This window comes from Haemaphysalis longicornis, unplaced genomic scaffold, assembly GCF_048455015.1.
Source record: "Haemaphysalis longicornis isolate Haplotype H1 unplaced genomic scaffold, Haemaphysalis longicornis Haplotype H1 scaffold_4, whole genome shotgun sequence".
Taxonomy (NCBI): domain Eukaryota; kingdom Metazoa; phylum Arthropoda; class Arachnida; order Ixodida; family Ixodidae; genus Haemaphysalis; species Haemaphysalis longicornis.
In genome coordinates, this window is record NW_027526361.1 from 35,500,148 (window position 1) to 35,517,202 (window position 17,055).

The 17,055-nt window shown below is 45.9% G+C and overlaps 1 protein-coding gene across 3 annotated transcripts in view; it reads right to left on the bottom strand.

The window, feature by feature from the left end:
- The window catches only part of LOC144178499 (protein turtle-like), a 193,336-nt gene that overhangs the window by 45,763 nt on the left and 130,518 nt on the right, over positions 1-17,055 (bottom strand). For all 3 annotated transcript variants that reach the window (XM_077706406.1, XM_077706408.1, XM_077706405.1), the window contains exons 3-4: positions 5,359-5,469; positions 2,405-2,611 (exon numbers count right to left, since the gene is read on the bottom strand). In XM_077706406.1, coding sequence (XP_077562532.1) covers positions 2,405-2,611; positions 5,359-5,469 — 318 coding nt within the window. The remainder of the gene's footprint in view (positions 1-2,404; positions 2,612-5,358; positions 5,470-17,055) is intronic.

Below are 17,055 nucleotides of genomic sequence, written 5' to 3' on the forward strand. Positions count from 1 at the left end.
TTCCCGTAAGCTCACTGGGCTCACTTTTACTGTATCTGGAAAAATACAATTGACAAGCATGCGCTTTGAGAACCATGTCAAAATGTAGCAGCACACTCACAAAACACAAATCCCCAATATCCTTATTGTACCCAAGCAACTTAAACGATCAGATGCCACGCATGACAAATTTTTGACCCAGAATAATACCATTGTGCAAAATTTCTTATTAAAGCACCGATTTCTTCAGGAAAATATCAAAAAATGCCAAACCAGAGTCTGTGGTTCAGTATTTCGTGATTTTGTGGTTCTCGCTACCTAAATAATAATATTCCGCTTGTTCTGCTTTTACTACAGGTATGTTTTTTATCTTCATTTGAATACATTCAGTTCTTCACGCTTCTTTGAATGCAATCAGGTTTTCACTAATTTCACGTAGATAATTTTGTGCCTAATAACGCACTTTTTGCGGCAATAGAACCTACGATATTGAAAGTTTTACGCTGATTACTTATGCTTAAATGCGGGGTACTTCTGGGTTGACCTGCAAGAAGGTGCCATATTCGTGGACGTCGCCGTCAATGCGACCACCAACCTCGTTACCATTGCTTGTGCAGATGGCCCAGCACGGGTGAGGTGGAAGTTTCAGTTTGACACCATGCCCAGCACAGTGCGATGCGAGCTGGGGGCGGTACTGAAGGCGGCGAACCACATAGAAGAGCGCTACCAGGCGGAGGAGCACCGGGGCCGGACTTTTACATACCGACAGTAGAGAGGCGGTGGCAAGAATCGGTTGCCCCCAGTCATCGGATCCACCTCATCAAGACGATTGCGAAGAGACTTCGTTACCGTGCGGGTGCACTGGGTGCTGGGACACGCGGGTGGCGTCGGGAGCGAGGCCGCCCACGCGTGGGCAAGCGACGAAGCAAGTATCCACTCTGACCCATTACACGCTGTTCCCCAAGCACGGCACGACCCAGACCCTGCGGACGACAGAGCCGCTGCAAAGCAAGAGAGCAGGGCGAAGCTCCGTGTCGCTACATCCCATGACCCACGACCACTGCCAGGAGGACTTCCCAGGGGGGCCCAAGTCCTGCTACACAAAATAAGAGCAGGGGCTGCTCTTACGGAGGACGTGCTCGCAAAGTGGCGGGCATACGTTCGGCGACGCTCAAGACACCTGAGAGAACCCCCCAAGAACACCAGGGAGACTCCCATCGTGACCTGCTTCTCGTGTCACGCACCAACAAGGCCCACAATGCAGCACATGCTGTGGGAGTGCTCGGGGCTCGCGGCGGAGAGAAGAGCCCATCTTCCGCCGTACATCAAGACCCTCCAGGAGTGGGCATCGCCTCCTCTGGGCCGGGATCACCCAAGAGAGACTGTTATGTCCCTGTGGACTTTCGCTTGTACCACGGGGATATGCAAGAGGATGTAGACGCTTTCACCTTCTTTACCGCCTTCCCCATCCCTGACTAGACCTTGAGTCCCCCCTTCCGAATAAAGAATAATAATAATAATAGTAATTTTCTGTAAAGTGTGCATTCTTACAATTAAACCCTTATTGTGGTGAAGCTACACCCCAGATAATATTGTGCCAATACGCATCTGCGGCAATACGACACAGGGAAATTCGATATCTCATAAGGCAGTGGCTCCTCCGCTTTAATATACTCCAGATCTGTGACAGGTTTGGATCGCAACACGTAATTCCAAATAAGCATTTTACTGTAAAGCGTGCACTCCCGCAGTTGTATCCTTATTGCGGTGAATCAGCAGCACACTTCACTGTAAAGTATGCTTGTTTTCGATGAAGAAACGGAATGCGTCATGCCAATGAGCACTAAAAGTGAGGCATTTAGAACTATGTGGTTGGAGATGATAATGACGCATAATAACTTTTAGCATAAATGGCGATCGCACGCTTTTCTAAATGAATTACACGGTGTATCAGATCACTTTCGGTCTAGTATAGCAATTGCAGATATTCATTTGTAACGTAGCGTCATATTGCGCAGTGCCATGACTAGTTCGGAGCTATCCCTAAATTAATATCATATAGAAAAACTTTCTAAATTATTTCCCGAACAAAGAAATGGGCATAACAAATAACTTTGAAGAACCAAATTAGCTCATTTATCCAAATAATGAGTAAAATTGCAAAAATGCAGTTGTTATCCCGTAACAAACTACTTTAATTGTAATATTACTTTAAGCCCACCACTGATAGGGCATTTTAAATGTGTCACGGACGACGGTGATGTAATTAAAGAAATAAAAAGAAAGGGGATGCCCTACAACTTGCGACGGCCGGGGTGGAGGTGCGATGGTTGGTGCTGTATTATTAAGTTTGAAGGGTGGTTTTCCCACGTATACCTAATGGTGTGGCGTTGCTAAGAACAGGCCCAGCGCACGGATAACTCACGGTTCATGTCGAGCGTAATGGAGCGGGAGACAGCCACGGTGACGTTGTTGTTGGCCGCTTGGCACGTGAGGACGCTGAGGAAGTCGGACCTCTTCAGCTCTCCGATCTCGAGCCAGTTGCGGGCCACCTTTCCGTCACCCACGAAGCTGAAGTTGGAGTCCACGAGCCGCTTGTCGCGCCACCAGGTTACCACGGGCCGGGGCTTACCTGGTGTTCACGAGAGCAGGTAACGGCTTAGTAGTACGCTTAATTCTTGTTCCTTAACACAAGGTACAAACTTTTAACCGGACCAGCACAAACGATAAAAGAAATGAACAACCAAAAGAGGTGGGTACACCATGGGCTTCGCGGTACAGTTAGTTGGGCACAACTATTGCGCTGTTAAGTCGCTGATAACTTTCACTGAGCGCTGTGATAGAACTCTTGGGCGATTAGTAAAGCTTATTGACTAGTTTATGGATTAGTTAAAGCTTATTGATTACTTGAAGGTGACTGACGCTCTGAGCGCGCCTTAGAGCTTTCGCTTAGTGTGCTCATGTGTGAAACGGTATGCACTGTGGAAAAGCTGAGAAGTGCCCGCGTGGTGGGAACTTGTATTAAGGTACGTTTTTATTATAAGCTTCTGGTTCTAAAGACTACGTATATAATCACAGCCTTGCAGTGAAACGCGCGCAATCAGTCGCCCGTTCTGCGATGGCTGCCGTTAGAGGAATTCCTATGCAGCGCAATTAAGAGCGTTCTACATTTCCACCAAAATGACGGGAATTGAAGTTCAGCTAGACTCCCACAGTTTTAGACTCCCACTTGCAGGAAAGCGTAACTGTCTCGTCCGTGAAATCGGCCAAACTGCTTCGGGACTCGAACGCCGTCGAGATAGGAAAGGGAAGAAAGGGCCGGGGGAGGAGGTTGTCTAGGGGTATAGGGAAGTAGAGCGCGCCAGGGAACGTGTACAGGCGCTGGCGGAGGAGCAGGGGAGGGGAAAAAATCCCACTACACATACCGGTCAACGTTAAAGCGGACGGGCTTAAAAACAATGACCCCAAAGGACAGCAACACGCCTCCTTCAAACCCTCTCGAGAGAAGTCTACCAGAATTACTGAAGACTGTGCGGCCCTGAATCTTCGAAGCCACGTCGTGGACACGTGAACAGCAAGCTGCCGATCACGTGAACACCGCCAGGAGAGTGCACACCCCCGCAAGCGCTGGGAACGTGGCAAAAGACGTGGGCTATGCGTGCCCAAAAGGCTTACCCGTAACACGCGTAAAGGGAAACGTCGCTATAACTTTGTACGCTGCCTAAATGCCATGCTCGCGTACGAGCGAACTTTCGCAGTATACAGGTAACGAACCCTCTGTCTGTTAAAGGGACCCTGCAACACTTTTTTCAATTTTTTTTTGAAATTCTAAATGCTTGCAGAACGTAGTCACCCAACACACCCAGTACTTGGATTAGGGGGCCGCAAAGTACCTCAGCCAGAAATTACTGTTCTATGCTCATCAAATAACTTGTAAACTCACTCAAAATTTTTTTCTGTTTCCCGGTCTTGACATACTTCGACGGCTCGACTTTCGCCACTAGGGTCCACGTAGCGGCTGTTGGCTGGTTTTGCTTCAGTTTAAGCAATGAACGCTTTTCGATAGCAACGTTTAAAATAAAGCCATAATACCAAAGCAGGAACAAAACGCGTATCTGGTGCGACGAGCAAATCACGCAGTGCCGCTCCGTGCTGGCGATAACTATTGCTTTCGCAGTGGTTCCAGACGCCAAGGAAAGAGTGAAACCGCTTATCGAAAGTGTTGCAGGGTTCCTTTAATATGCCCAAGCACTCTAATGAAAACGAATGCGGAAATTGTACAGGAACACTGATTCTAAATTCTCATCGCTTCTACTAACCTCGCCAAGTCCCCGTGCTTTTAGAATCTAAACAGAATCGCACAAATTCAGATTTTTACTCATTAACGACCTTGACTAGAGTTAATATTATTTCAAAAAGCACTTACGTCATGCTCACTGGAAACGTTGTCAATACGACTTTGCAGTACAATCGTACTGTAATAATAAAACAATGTGGATATAAAATTAAATGGAATAACAATGCAATATTTGTGTGCTTTTTCCAATAAGATAACACCAGCAAGCAGCTTTGAAAATACATCAAATATTTTAAAGAGAAAGTATCGCATAAAAATTATTCGCCTTTGCCCTTTTTTTGTGTACGATATTTCGCGCTATGGGTAATGCTTATGTCAGTTCAGTGTTCTGCTTTACTGGAGAAAATGTTTTTTTAGTCCCCAATTAAAATGGCGTTTAAAAAGAATCCTGCAAACATAGACCAGAAAAAGGTTGCATTTTCGCTTTTGATTTCGCTTCGCGAAATTAAACCTGTAGATTTCGGAGCGCAGGATGAAGACCCTTGAGCAAACCAAGATTGAGAAAGAAAAAACATGTCCCCAGCTTCACGTTCCTTTCTTAAACAGCTTGCAAGCAAAAGAAATGAAGCTTTCTAGGGGGCAATTACTAAAAGGTTGACGGTAGCGCTATCTGTCCGAGGCACAGACTCAATCTGTCTCGCCATCACATTTTTTCGCTTTCCTTCCAGGAAAAGACAAAAAACGACATTTGTCGTTGTCTCTTCGCAAACCCACCAAAGAGAAAGCTGAAGACAAGAAAACAAACAGAGGGAAAAGCCCTTGCAGCTAATGCCGTCGTTCCAGCTTTTAGGCAGGTAATTTTTTCTTGGAATGACTGGCTGTCCCCGGGGAACAAGCATAGAAATCGTCCTGACACGGAGAAGGAAGGGACGAATGAGACAGACAGCGAGTGAGACGGACAGGAGAACGCTTCTCTGAAGTGGAAAAGCAGAGGAAATGAGAAAGCAAGGGCAGCGCGAGGCGACACATAGCAGCGGCAGCGGCTGAGGAGCTTTATATCTGTCGAAGTGGGCGTGTCTTACCTCCTTCGACTTCGCACAGAAGCCTGAGGTTTCGTCCTTCGCTGAAGCGTCCCACGAGGCCCTCGAGTCTTCTCCTGTCTTCGTCCATGATAACAGGATCGCCCGGGGGCACTGCGGAGGACACGAACGGGTACAACACGGGCGGGGCGAGTCACTAAGTGCGTACGCTGCCCCTGTGGGCATTGCTTCGGCTCACACTTGCGCCTTCGCAGCACTTAGCTCGATGAGCGCGCGCTTTGTAGCCGGGCAATTAGTTGAGTTTGCGCTAACGCCACAGAAACATGCTACGCTGTTTGCTTTCCAAAGCGGAATGCTTCTGTTTTGTCAATGAACTGATAGTTCATATTACTGCACATTAGCCGCCATGAGCGGCCGTATAGGTGGGAACACCTTTCGCTTACAGAGCGTCTTTTGTACTTTCCTAAGTGGGATAAATTATTAGTTGCTACTGATTATACCTACAGTAGGTTTTTAAATGCAGAGCATTTCAATAACTCACGATGTCACCCGCGTTGACGTCCGTAGTCGTAGTCCGCACCCCTCCCCCTACACTATATAAAAAAAATGCTATCCGGCGCCTGGTTTCGATCCCTCGACCCTGCGGGCGGAACGCAATGTACATGGTGCTCTACCCACATCGCCACAAAGCCGACACAGAATGGGAGGCTACGAACGCTCCTTATATCCTTGACTCATTCAAACTACGTCAAGAAGCTGCTGATACAACGCATTCACTACCACCAACTCCCCAAACACTAAACGTTAACACAATACACCCACCCCCTATGCGACGCATTTACTCGAGTCCCCCTCGCGGGGAGATGGGCCCAATTTTCTTGATTTTGATCGCTACCTCTATAAACAAACTTTCAGTGGAATTTAATACTGTTGGTGTTAAGTAACATCAAAAATAAAAAGAAAATTGCTCAACGCCATATTATACCTGCTAAACTTATAAAGAGTGGGCAATAAAAAAATACGTTGTCTCATTTAAGATCTACGGTTCTCAAATTTCACAGAACACAAGTTTGGTGAGGCAATCGGTCTAAATCTATTTCCCTCACAAAATGTGTAATAGTTTTATTAAGCTTAATATGTATTGTCAACTCCAGTAAGAGCTAAGTTTAGAGAGTGTGTTTTTTGGCAGTGAAAGGTTGTAAAAAAAAGTGGGGGAATACTTCGTCGTTGGATTTGACAAAACATTTGGTGGCCTCGAGATTAGCATTGCGCAAGAACCACTGCGATCATGGCCTTTTTTCTGTGACATCCCGTTGCAGTTCCTGTCCCTAAATTGAATATTGCGGAAAGCCGTCGTGAATTATAAAATGCATCCACCCAATGACTTTGTGAACGATTTCGTAGTAAAAAGAAAAAGACTACAAAAATTTCGAGAATTCGGTATTGTTGCGTAAGCATTCTTACACTGCTTCTCCGTTTAACTTACCTTATGTTTTCTCGGTGGCAATTAAGTAACAAATCAGACAACACAGCCCGTCTTTGCTATTTATGTACTCTTTTTGTTATTAAGTTACTTTTGTGAGGACGCTATATTAGAAAGACTTCTGTGATTCCGGTGCCTCGTTTTCATTTTTTTCATAATATGTGGTTCTCTTAGTTTCTTCGTTTTGACGATAGCCATATTGGGAGCCTTTGTTTTCTTGTTCATATTTTTTTAACTTGGAATTATGCGAACTAAGAATTGACGTACGCACGCACACACACACACACACGCACACACGCACGCACACACGCACGCACGCACGCACGCAACGCACGAACGCACACAAACCCGCACACATGCACGCGCACACGCAAACACACACACGCACAAGCACAAACACACATGCACACACACACATGCACACACACGCACACACACACACTCGCACACACGCAGATGCATACGCACTCACGCACTACGCGCACACAAGCGCACGAACACGTACTTACATACGCACACCCACTCACACATGCGGGGGCACACACACACACACACACACACTCCCAGACACGCACACGCACACACGCACGCACGCGAGCGTACACATACACACTCATGCACACGCACACGCACTCACGCACTCACGCACACGCAAACGCACGCACACACGCACGTACTCACATACACACACCCACTCACACATTCGGGCGCACACACACACACGCACACGCACGCACGCACGCACACACAATCACGAACACGCACACGCACTCACACACTCACGCGCACGCGAACGCATGCACACACACACGTACTCACATACGCACACCCTCTCACACATGCGTACGCACACACTTACACACACACACTCCCACAGACACGCACTCACACACTCACGCGCACGCAAACGCATGCACACACACACGTACTCACATACGCACACCCTCTCACACATGCGTACGCGCACACTTACACACACACACACACTCCCACGCACGCACGCACGCACACACACCCATTCTGCTATTTGCTCCTCTCTTTGCGAGAAATCGGGTAAGGGTCGATAAAGACATCCAACCTGTAGCGACGGCAATCGATTGAGTTGTAGACTGTGTGTTTCAAATTGAATGTAAGGTTCGTCAGAAGGCAAAGCCATATCGATTACCCGGTGCTTTATAGTACACCACTCTGTCTCAGCACACTCGCCAAACGTGGACGCCTGCCTCGGGAAATGGAGACGCCGATCGAATAATGGCGTAACACGCAGTGAACCAAAACCACCTGCACCGCACGCAAAAGAGAAGGGCGGGAATACATACTAGTTCTGCATTTGAACTTGCTTGAAACGTAGGACTATTTGAATACAAAACTTAGCCGCGGCTGCACATTGTTGGTTAACGTAATAAGCTACGTAAATATAAATTAGCTACAGCGACCCTGCATTTTTTTCGGGAGTGTTTCTGAAGTGTCAAATGTTTCAGCTTATTCCCTAATTTACGCAACCAGTTGGGAATACTGGTCCCGCATTTTATGGTAACGAAATTATTGTGCATAAGTTCCGTATATAGGACCAACACTATTTTTGAGCTAAGTGTTTCGAATGTCCCCATTGTCTGGATGAAAGCGAAAACAGCAAGGAGTGCAAAAATGAATGAATGAAACTTTATTGGCACAAGGATGGCGACTCGGCCTATGTGGGGGCGGGTGGGGAGGGTGGTGTCAGTTCGGGAAAACTACATTCTCAGATGAACGCCAGTAGCCAGAGCGAAGTCCCACAAGGAGGCAAACACCTGCTTGGCTGTGGCTGCGGGTGGGTAGAGCCAGTCCGTCAAACACGTAATGCTGCTGTGTTTGCAAGACGTGCGCTCTGCGTGCAGACCCGGACATGTCCAAAGGAGATGTTCAATGGTCGGTGTGGCTCCTAAAGAGCACGTGACGCACGTGGGTGGTGTCATGGCCGGCGGAGGTGAATTGCTTGCCGTAGCGCCGGGGAGAACGGGTGGCCGCCCTTTTTTTGGTATGTAAGAACGCCACTTGAAAAGCATGTCCTCTGTAAGCGCCGCCCTACGTCAAAGTTTCAGTGCAAAAATAAATTTTTTGTTGCTTTTTTTTGTTGTTGTTGTTTATGTTGCCGTTTTGCATATCTCATATTCATGAACCCAGTGCATCACCAGAGAAGGGCCTGCGCTTTTGGTGAGCACTTCAAATAAATAAATAAATAAATAAATAAATAAATAAATAAATAAATAAATAAATAAATAAATAAATAAATAAATAAATAAATAAATAAATAAATAAATAAATAAATAAATAAATAAATAAATAAATAAATAAATAAATAAATCTTCTTATTCTGGGTCGTTCAAATGAACGTAGCCACACAAGCTTCTGAGAGAATCTGTGACTGTTCAGGAACTGGTTAAAGATTCTGTTGCTCAATGACTTGCATAAAAATACGCACACCGTTTTGACTATTTGTAACAGGCCTTTTCAATGTAATAAGCTCGGCGTATTATACGGATGGAGGTTGCTTACCCTCTTAGGAAAATAAAGGCAGACGTTGATATCTGTCAGTTTTCTTGATAACCTTTCTATTAATACAAATTCAAGCAAAAGAAGAAGCTCCCAAAAGTTGCAAAGTTTCTTTTAGCATTACGGAAGAGGGAAAAGACGGGGAAGCAAATTTACAGACAGGGAGGGTCACCAGGCGTATCGCGTAGTTCGCTAACCTGCTCTGGGATAAATATTTAAGGAATCAAGAAGAGGGTATGAAAAAAAAGGTAAATGGAAACGTAGATGCCTTGGTACGCATAGTAATTTTGTCAGTTGGCACACTCATTCATATGAATCGCTGTAGTCGTGGAATCGGAGAAGGGTTTTGAATGCCTTATGTGGAAGAGACGGTCGAGTAGTTGTCTTTAGAAAGCTTGTCCTGTGAGCGGTCAATCGCCTAATCGCCTAATATTGACGGTACCCCCATATATTTCAACCGTACATTGGGGCAACGACGGAGTACATGCTTTATAATCTTTTCAGGGGGCGCAGCGGGCCATACCGATGGGGGTGGAGTAGGCTGTCGTACTTGTGTTTTGCCCCAGATATGCTTGAGGCTACCTCTACGCTAAGCAATATTCAAATGCATAAACAGTGCCACCTGGGTAGTTTTGAAAGGTTTTCACTATACATCTTTTGTATTCGGGCTGGCTATTGTATCAGGAACATTGATGAAGTCGGTTGCTTTTCGCACAAGGAATGTGGCTATGCATAAACGGAACGTGCTGTTCGAGAGACCGGTTTGCGTGCCTGCTCATGGTGGCGGGTGCTTTTGCGTTGTGACGAAACCGCTGCCAAGTAGTCGCAAGAGACAGCCGTCGTCGAGCTGTGTGGCCTATTCTAAGGCGCATGCGACGGGGAGTTCTATTCCAACTGTTGGGCGAGCTTTTCTTCCTTGGAGAGGAAATGTCCTGAGACAGAGGTATCGTATGCTTTTGATTATGTACAGGAGGGAGAGCGAGCAGCTCACCTTAAGCCAATGTGGTACGGCTGATTCCTTTTTGGAATATGCGAATACGTTTTTGTTCATTTATAACTGTACGTTTCGTGTACGTATAAAATAGCCTGTTCCCTACTGTGCGTAGTTAACGTGATTGTACAACCATTGTCAGCGTCTGTAGATATCTGTAGATATTGTACATAGATGTTTTATGTCCTCCATTTGTAGTGTAATGTTTTGTGTCAAATAAACCTTTTTTTAAACGAAGAACCGCTCCAAGCCGAAAGGGGTGGACAACCGAACCCCACAGAACTCCAGGCTACTAGCAGAAGAATGTCACGCAATAATAGTCAATAGTTTTCACTGAGGTAGCACAACCATGCCTTCTGTGTATGAAAAAGTAACATGCGCTTGGCTCATCGTAGTCTCCTCGAAACCTTTAAGTGCGCATAATTATTTTCTAGTAACCACATATATTTTATTTTTTGTGTAAATTGAGGGGGGGCGGGGGGGGGGGGGGAAGGGGAAGGTGGAGGGGTTGCTCATAGAGTTTTATACTGATATACACTAGAGAGAAATCTGCAGATGCACTCGCGTGTCGTAATGAAAGCCGCTATTAAAGCTTACAGATCTCCATTCTTACTTGGCCTGGATTGCAACACCATGGCTTACAGCTCGTGCCGGTAAAAGCGACAACCGGGGACTGATCAATGTTTGCTGAAGATAGAAACTTCCCCCGATCCTCTGTCAAACAATTGCATGACAGATAATACAATAGTTTGTAATTTGCGATTTAGTGTACTCTTCAGTTACTTAGGTTAATGAGCCTTTTAAGGAGTATCGGTGTTCCTTTTCCAACACATACGGGGCTGTGCGTACCGCAGTGGCTTTGTGATGCTGTGGGAATGACTCAGAAGCTGTGGATTCATGCTATTGGTACTAAAACTTGGGCTGAGAGTTATCCATTGTATACCTTCTGTCGTATAACTTTCCCCTGGTTATGTGGCCGGAATCCATTTTATACCTGGTGCCCTATGACCTTTTTTCCCTATTATGTATTCGCACTCGCCGCAGTAGTCCGCAGCACTTATGCACTAGAAACACTTGCTGCGGGCACCGGTAGCGTTTGGAAATCAACACGTGTGTGAAACAGGCGCCGCCGCTAAGCACCAACGACGTCCGATTTTTCTACGTCGGAGTTTTTCCCAAGTCTATCCTGCGGGACTTGAAGTGGCGCAATACGTGGGACGACCTCCAATACCTGCACCCCTACTTCATTTCTTTCCCCTCTTCCCTCCACCTCGCGCAACTCGGCCACAGGATATGAAGAATTCCTCAGCGAACCTTCCGGCCGCAGCATTGCGCGTATACATACGAGGCCGACGCTTGAACACTGCCAGAGCAGCAGCGCACATATCTTACCCGGGCCGAGAGCCGTCGACGCTTGACGACCAGATAAATCATCCGAGATTACTGCGACGACGGAGGGCTCGGCGCAGGGGCTGCGCCCGACAGGAAGTCCGGCGTCCCGCGGGGGACGGCGGGAGGAGGACGACGCAACGCGATGACAAATGCGCGCCAACCACGCACCGGAGTCACCCGAAATGCTGGCAGGAGGAGCTGGCTTTCATGAGGGAACCTGGCGTGGCTTCTGAGGTTGCCCCCTTCCGTGATTCCCCCGGAATTTCGTTTACTTGTTTGCGAAGCTGAATGTTGTGAGCTCTCGTGCAGCCGTGGCTGTATAGCGTAACTGAGGCTAAATGACTTTCGGGCGCCTTATTTTGCCATTACTGTTGCCAAAGAAAGTACGAGTGCTCGCTGCTGACGGTGGGTGGAAGATAACGCGAACCCTCTGCTTATTCATGAGGTTACGTGTTCTTCTGCTGAAGTCGTGACATCGGGAAACATATAGAGTAAATGTGGGAAGGTAAAGGAAGTGGCTTGGTAGTTCTTATCGAGAGTTCGTAAGCCGACGCCGCCTAAGAGAGCTTTTAGTCTGAGGGCGTCGTGGAATGTAAACCACGAGTAAGCTAATAGACGATACGGGTGAGCAGGTGGAGTACGGAGACAGAAAGTATCAATTGCGAAACTGTAAATGACGGAAAAATAAAACGGTATTTGAGAAAGAATAAAACGGTCTCTAAGTGGTTCTAGAAAATAGTTTAATAAATGGCTTTAGAAAATGTTTGTCGTGTGTCACGCAACTGATAGAATTTGTGTGCGATCTTGCTGAGGCTTTGCATGATCGATTTTCGGTTGATTGGGGGTTCTTGGATGTTAGAAAAGCATTTGCTACTGTTCCCTATTGTCTCCTAATTAAAAAAAATAACGTTACAACATTAACGCACGTCATCTCTTGGATTCAGAATTTTCTTAGGCTTCGAAGACAGTCGTAATAGTTAATACGATGGAGTCTTGCCCGGCAAAAGTCACATTCGGTGTACCTCAAGGGTCCGTATTAGGTCCTCTGCTGTTTTTTATTTTTCTTAATGTATTTACCGATGGAGTTCCTTCTAATATGAGACTGTTTGCAGACGACTGTGTCTTGTGCAGGACTATTTGTCGCCCGAATGATTCTGGCGTCTTACAGCAAAATTTGAAACGAATTAACCGGTGGTGTGAAAAATGGCAAATTGAGTTCAACTTGGCAATGTGCGCTCATATGATGTTTACAAGAAAAAATAAATCTCCCAAATTACTTCATATAGTGTAAATAACACTACCTTAACACAATTGTTTGAGTATGAATACTGGAGCATTTTTACGCCACATCTCACTTGGAATCAACGTTTCCTCATGTTTGCAAGAAGCTTTTATACAAATCAAACTTCAGATCGGCTATGGAGTATGCCTGCAGGGTTTGGGACCCATAGACCGGTAAGAACATATCTAAACTAGAGAGAGTGCAAAATCAAACCGCCTGTTTTGTTTCCGGAAATTATACCATGGGTTTTTGTCCGACACGAATAAAGGATACATTGGGATGGGAACTTCTACAAAGCCTCCGTAGAAAACATCGCTTAATTTTTTTTTTTTTTCAATATACCATTCAACGACCGGCCTGCGTCGTGAACAATACATACTCGAGCCTCATTAAAAATCTGAGCGCTTAGATCCCGAGTTTAAGGCCCGGCAATTCGGTTGTACCAGTGATGTGTACAACCGAAATACAACCAAAATCTTTTTTTCCTCAAACCGCGAGTGATTAGAACCACCCACCTCGCCATATTGTTAGTGCACAAAGCAATGATGCATTCTGTACTATTTTGTTGTAGCGTTGGGAAATTACACCTACAGGTGTATGTGCGTGATATAAGTGCTTTTTTGTTTTGTTGTTTTTGGATATGCAAATAGCTGCAGAAGTAATGTTGCCTTACCTATTTATTTGCTGTTTTTGATTTCACCCCCCCACCCCCCCACCCCCATAACGCGTCAGGCACTGTGGATACTGTATCAATAAATAAATAAATAAATAAATAAATAAATAAATAAATAAATAAATAAATAAATAAATAAAGTGCCAAAACTTTTTTGTCTAAAAGAGCGGTTCCAATCTGTACTCAACAACGAAATTTTAATCCTTCCACTAACATACGCATACGAAACCTTTGTGTTCTCATTGTGCAACCTTCAGGTTGGACAACTTTGAGTGCATCGAAAGAAAAAAGGAAGAATTTCCCACGTCAAGCTTTTATTATTGCTCCCCGGTGCATCGTTCTGTCTCTTACAGCGCACTGAACTTCCACTTTCTTATCGGTCGGTTACGCAAACGTCTTTAAACCAGAAAAGTTGACGGCAGTCGAAAAGAGCAAAATTGTGAAGCGGCATCTTTGATGCGGTGCCTTCGAATAAGTCACCAAAAACAAAGCGTCTTGTTCGTTCATACACTCAGGGGCATGCAAAACAAACGAAGCAAACGGAGATGGGGACCCAGGAGGGGAAAACATCTTTTCTTTTCCACCCATCTTCGTCTTCGCTCAGCCTCTTACTCGTGTTCTCTTGTCAAACCAGAAGTTAAGAACATGCTGGCGAGGAAAAGAAGGAACGAAGAAGTTAAGTGCTCGCATCCACGCACACGCAAACACTGTGAGAAGAAAAATGTCAATAGAGGCAGCAACTAACACGGCTCCTCCCGGAGGAGGGAAAATGAAACACGATGTCGGGACAAACAGAAGGCGAGCCTAAATCATGGCATCCGAGCAACAGCAAACAAGCGCCGGGCGACAGTGTGCGGAGGTGAAATCGAATTTCCAGGAGCCGCCGCTACCGAGGGCAGGGGGGACGAGCTGAAGACATACATCGTCTTCGCGGCTGCATGGAGGAAAGAAGAGGCGGGGGGAAAGGGGGGGGGGGGGCGCCGTTCATCCGTCCTGAGCGCCCCCGTGCGGACTTGGGGATTGAAGCTGGGAACCTCCGCCAGTTGCGAACGCACGAACGGCCGTGGCAAGAAGAACTCGCTTGCCTAGCGCGGCGCGGGAAAAGAAAGGGAATTCCTAAAGGTCACTCGTTTTTCCAACCCACTGGAATGCGTCTTTTTCCCGCCTGCCTTTTTTTTTTTTTTTTTTTTGCGGAAGAAATATACAGCGCGGCCGCCGGGTTGAGAACGCGCGCGGGAACTGAAAATGATGGACTTGTTGAGCGCTGGAAGACAAAGAGTATGAGCCAGAATGAAGAGAGGCAATCTCACGGAGGCGTTAGGTTTATCCACATTGTGTTTGAATACGTTCACGTAAATGCGCTTGGGTTGCTCTCACATTTGAAAGTATAACAGTGTAGGTGAAGGAGTTCTGTTATGGTAAAAGCTGGTGAATAAAGCAATCAAACAAGGCGACGCGTCTCCATGTGATAACTTTCAAGGCACAGAAGCGCTACGTCTCTCAATGCTATTCGCTACTGCGGCTGTTATTCGTTTACCTTTCTTTTTGAGTGCTGAAGGAAGTAATGGAAGATGGTAAACAAAGTAAGTAGGACCTGTACGGGTTGTGTGCGACTTTGTCGTCAGGGTTAAATTTACAAAGCAACAACCACTTTGCGTGTTTCAGCGTCACCTGGAGGTAGAATTTATTTAAATTGGTTGGTTGATTCACTAATCGATTTTGTTCATTTATTTAAGTCGCTACGTATAGGCGCTGAAGCATCGCATTTGCAAGAGGTGCGGCAAAACCCAATGCGCTACTATCGCAACGATGTAAATAAGGTTATTGACGAACTATCTCCCACAGCGGGCCCATTCTCTAACCTCTTTCCTCGGTTCACTTAAAAGTGGTGCCTCTGCTCGCCGTGGGATATGACCTGAATGTGAGTCGATCCATGTGCACAGAAAATCTCGTAAACAAAGAATTGCACCCTTGACTTGAGCTGGATTGCTCCAAAAAAGAACACGGACGAAACAGAGGTCCTCTCTTCCATCCGCGTTTTTTTTCTTCCGCATCATTGAGCTTAAGTAATGGATCAACAGTGCCCGGAATCCAACTCTTATACCCTTGAATTTTCCTGGAGGCTGAAATTATTTATTCCATGATATGGCATTGTTACTCTAGCTCTTTCAGTCTCGAATTATTATATTCACTGCAGAAAAATTCCATACTTGGAGGTTTACCAGTGGGAAGTGTCGAGAGCTAAAAAAATGAAAGGTTCAGTCTCTCTAGAATACTTATTACGCAAATGGTGTCGTGGCCTCATACGGAGACGCCATTACTCAATCCTGCTTTTCCCTATAAAAATAATAAATATCCTGAGGTAGTTTACAAACAAGGAGGTGAAATAATAATTTCTGCAAATGAAGGAGGTGTTTTTAGCCTTTATAAATTATTTACGCCGCCGTAAAAGATAACTTAGGACGGCAACACACCGGAGCTCCCACAAAAATTGGTGGCGTCCATTTTGAAACGATGTTTATGAGTGTGGTTCCGCCATTCCACATCACATGATGCTACCTTCCCCTTCCGTAGGTTTCGAACATCAGCCGCACCGCTCTGCAGCATGAACTCTTTTCGTTTTCCCGAAGAAAACGACGAAGAGACACGGTGACTGGAAGGGCTAGACAGGCGGATTTGTATTTCCTCTTTTGAACAGGAAAGGAGTAATGACGTTGGTTAGCAGTAGGATGACCGTATTAGAAACTGGTCCATATGTTAGGCCTAACAAGGCGTGTCACGTCTGTGTTACATGGTATATTTATAAGTTTAGACTGCCTAAGCTGCGGTTTTTCATCTTAAAAAGAGCGCGTCAAGACATTAGTGAGTAGCGGGGTCAGTGCAGGTTCGGCTGCTTTGCGTCAAACTGCAATGGTCTGCGCAGAAAGTATGTAGTGCTGTAAAATGTGTAGGGGTTGAAAATTATTGGTTTCGCATCCACAACTAATAATACCATGCTTAGGTGACCCCGCAGATTTTTAGTTTACAAACTGCAGCACGAGAAATAGCGAGTGTTGAGCCAGAAGCCCAAACATTTTCGTCAGTATTGGACTGTTTTGGTCTGGGAGCCGATCCCGCACCGGAAAAGATTACCATGATCGACCAGACTTAGGTTAAATCCCCAAGTATTTCCTTTAAATCCACCTCAATGTAGCCGTACGGCTGCATTGAGGTGGAGGCCAAACTTTCCTTCGCTGAAACTTAATTACTCCCCCTTGCGTGGTCGATTAACACCTGTCCATCACTTCGAGTTGTTGATCAATTCGCTCTCGCGCCGCAAAATACTAGCCTGCTGGTTAGCTCAGTTGGCAGAGTGGCTGCTCCGGATAATCGGTGGTCCCGGGTTT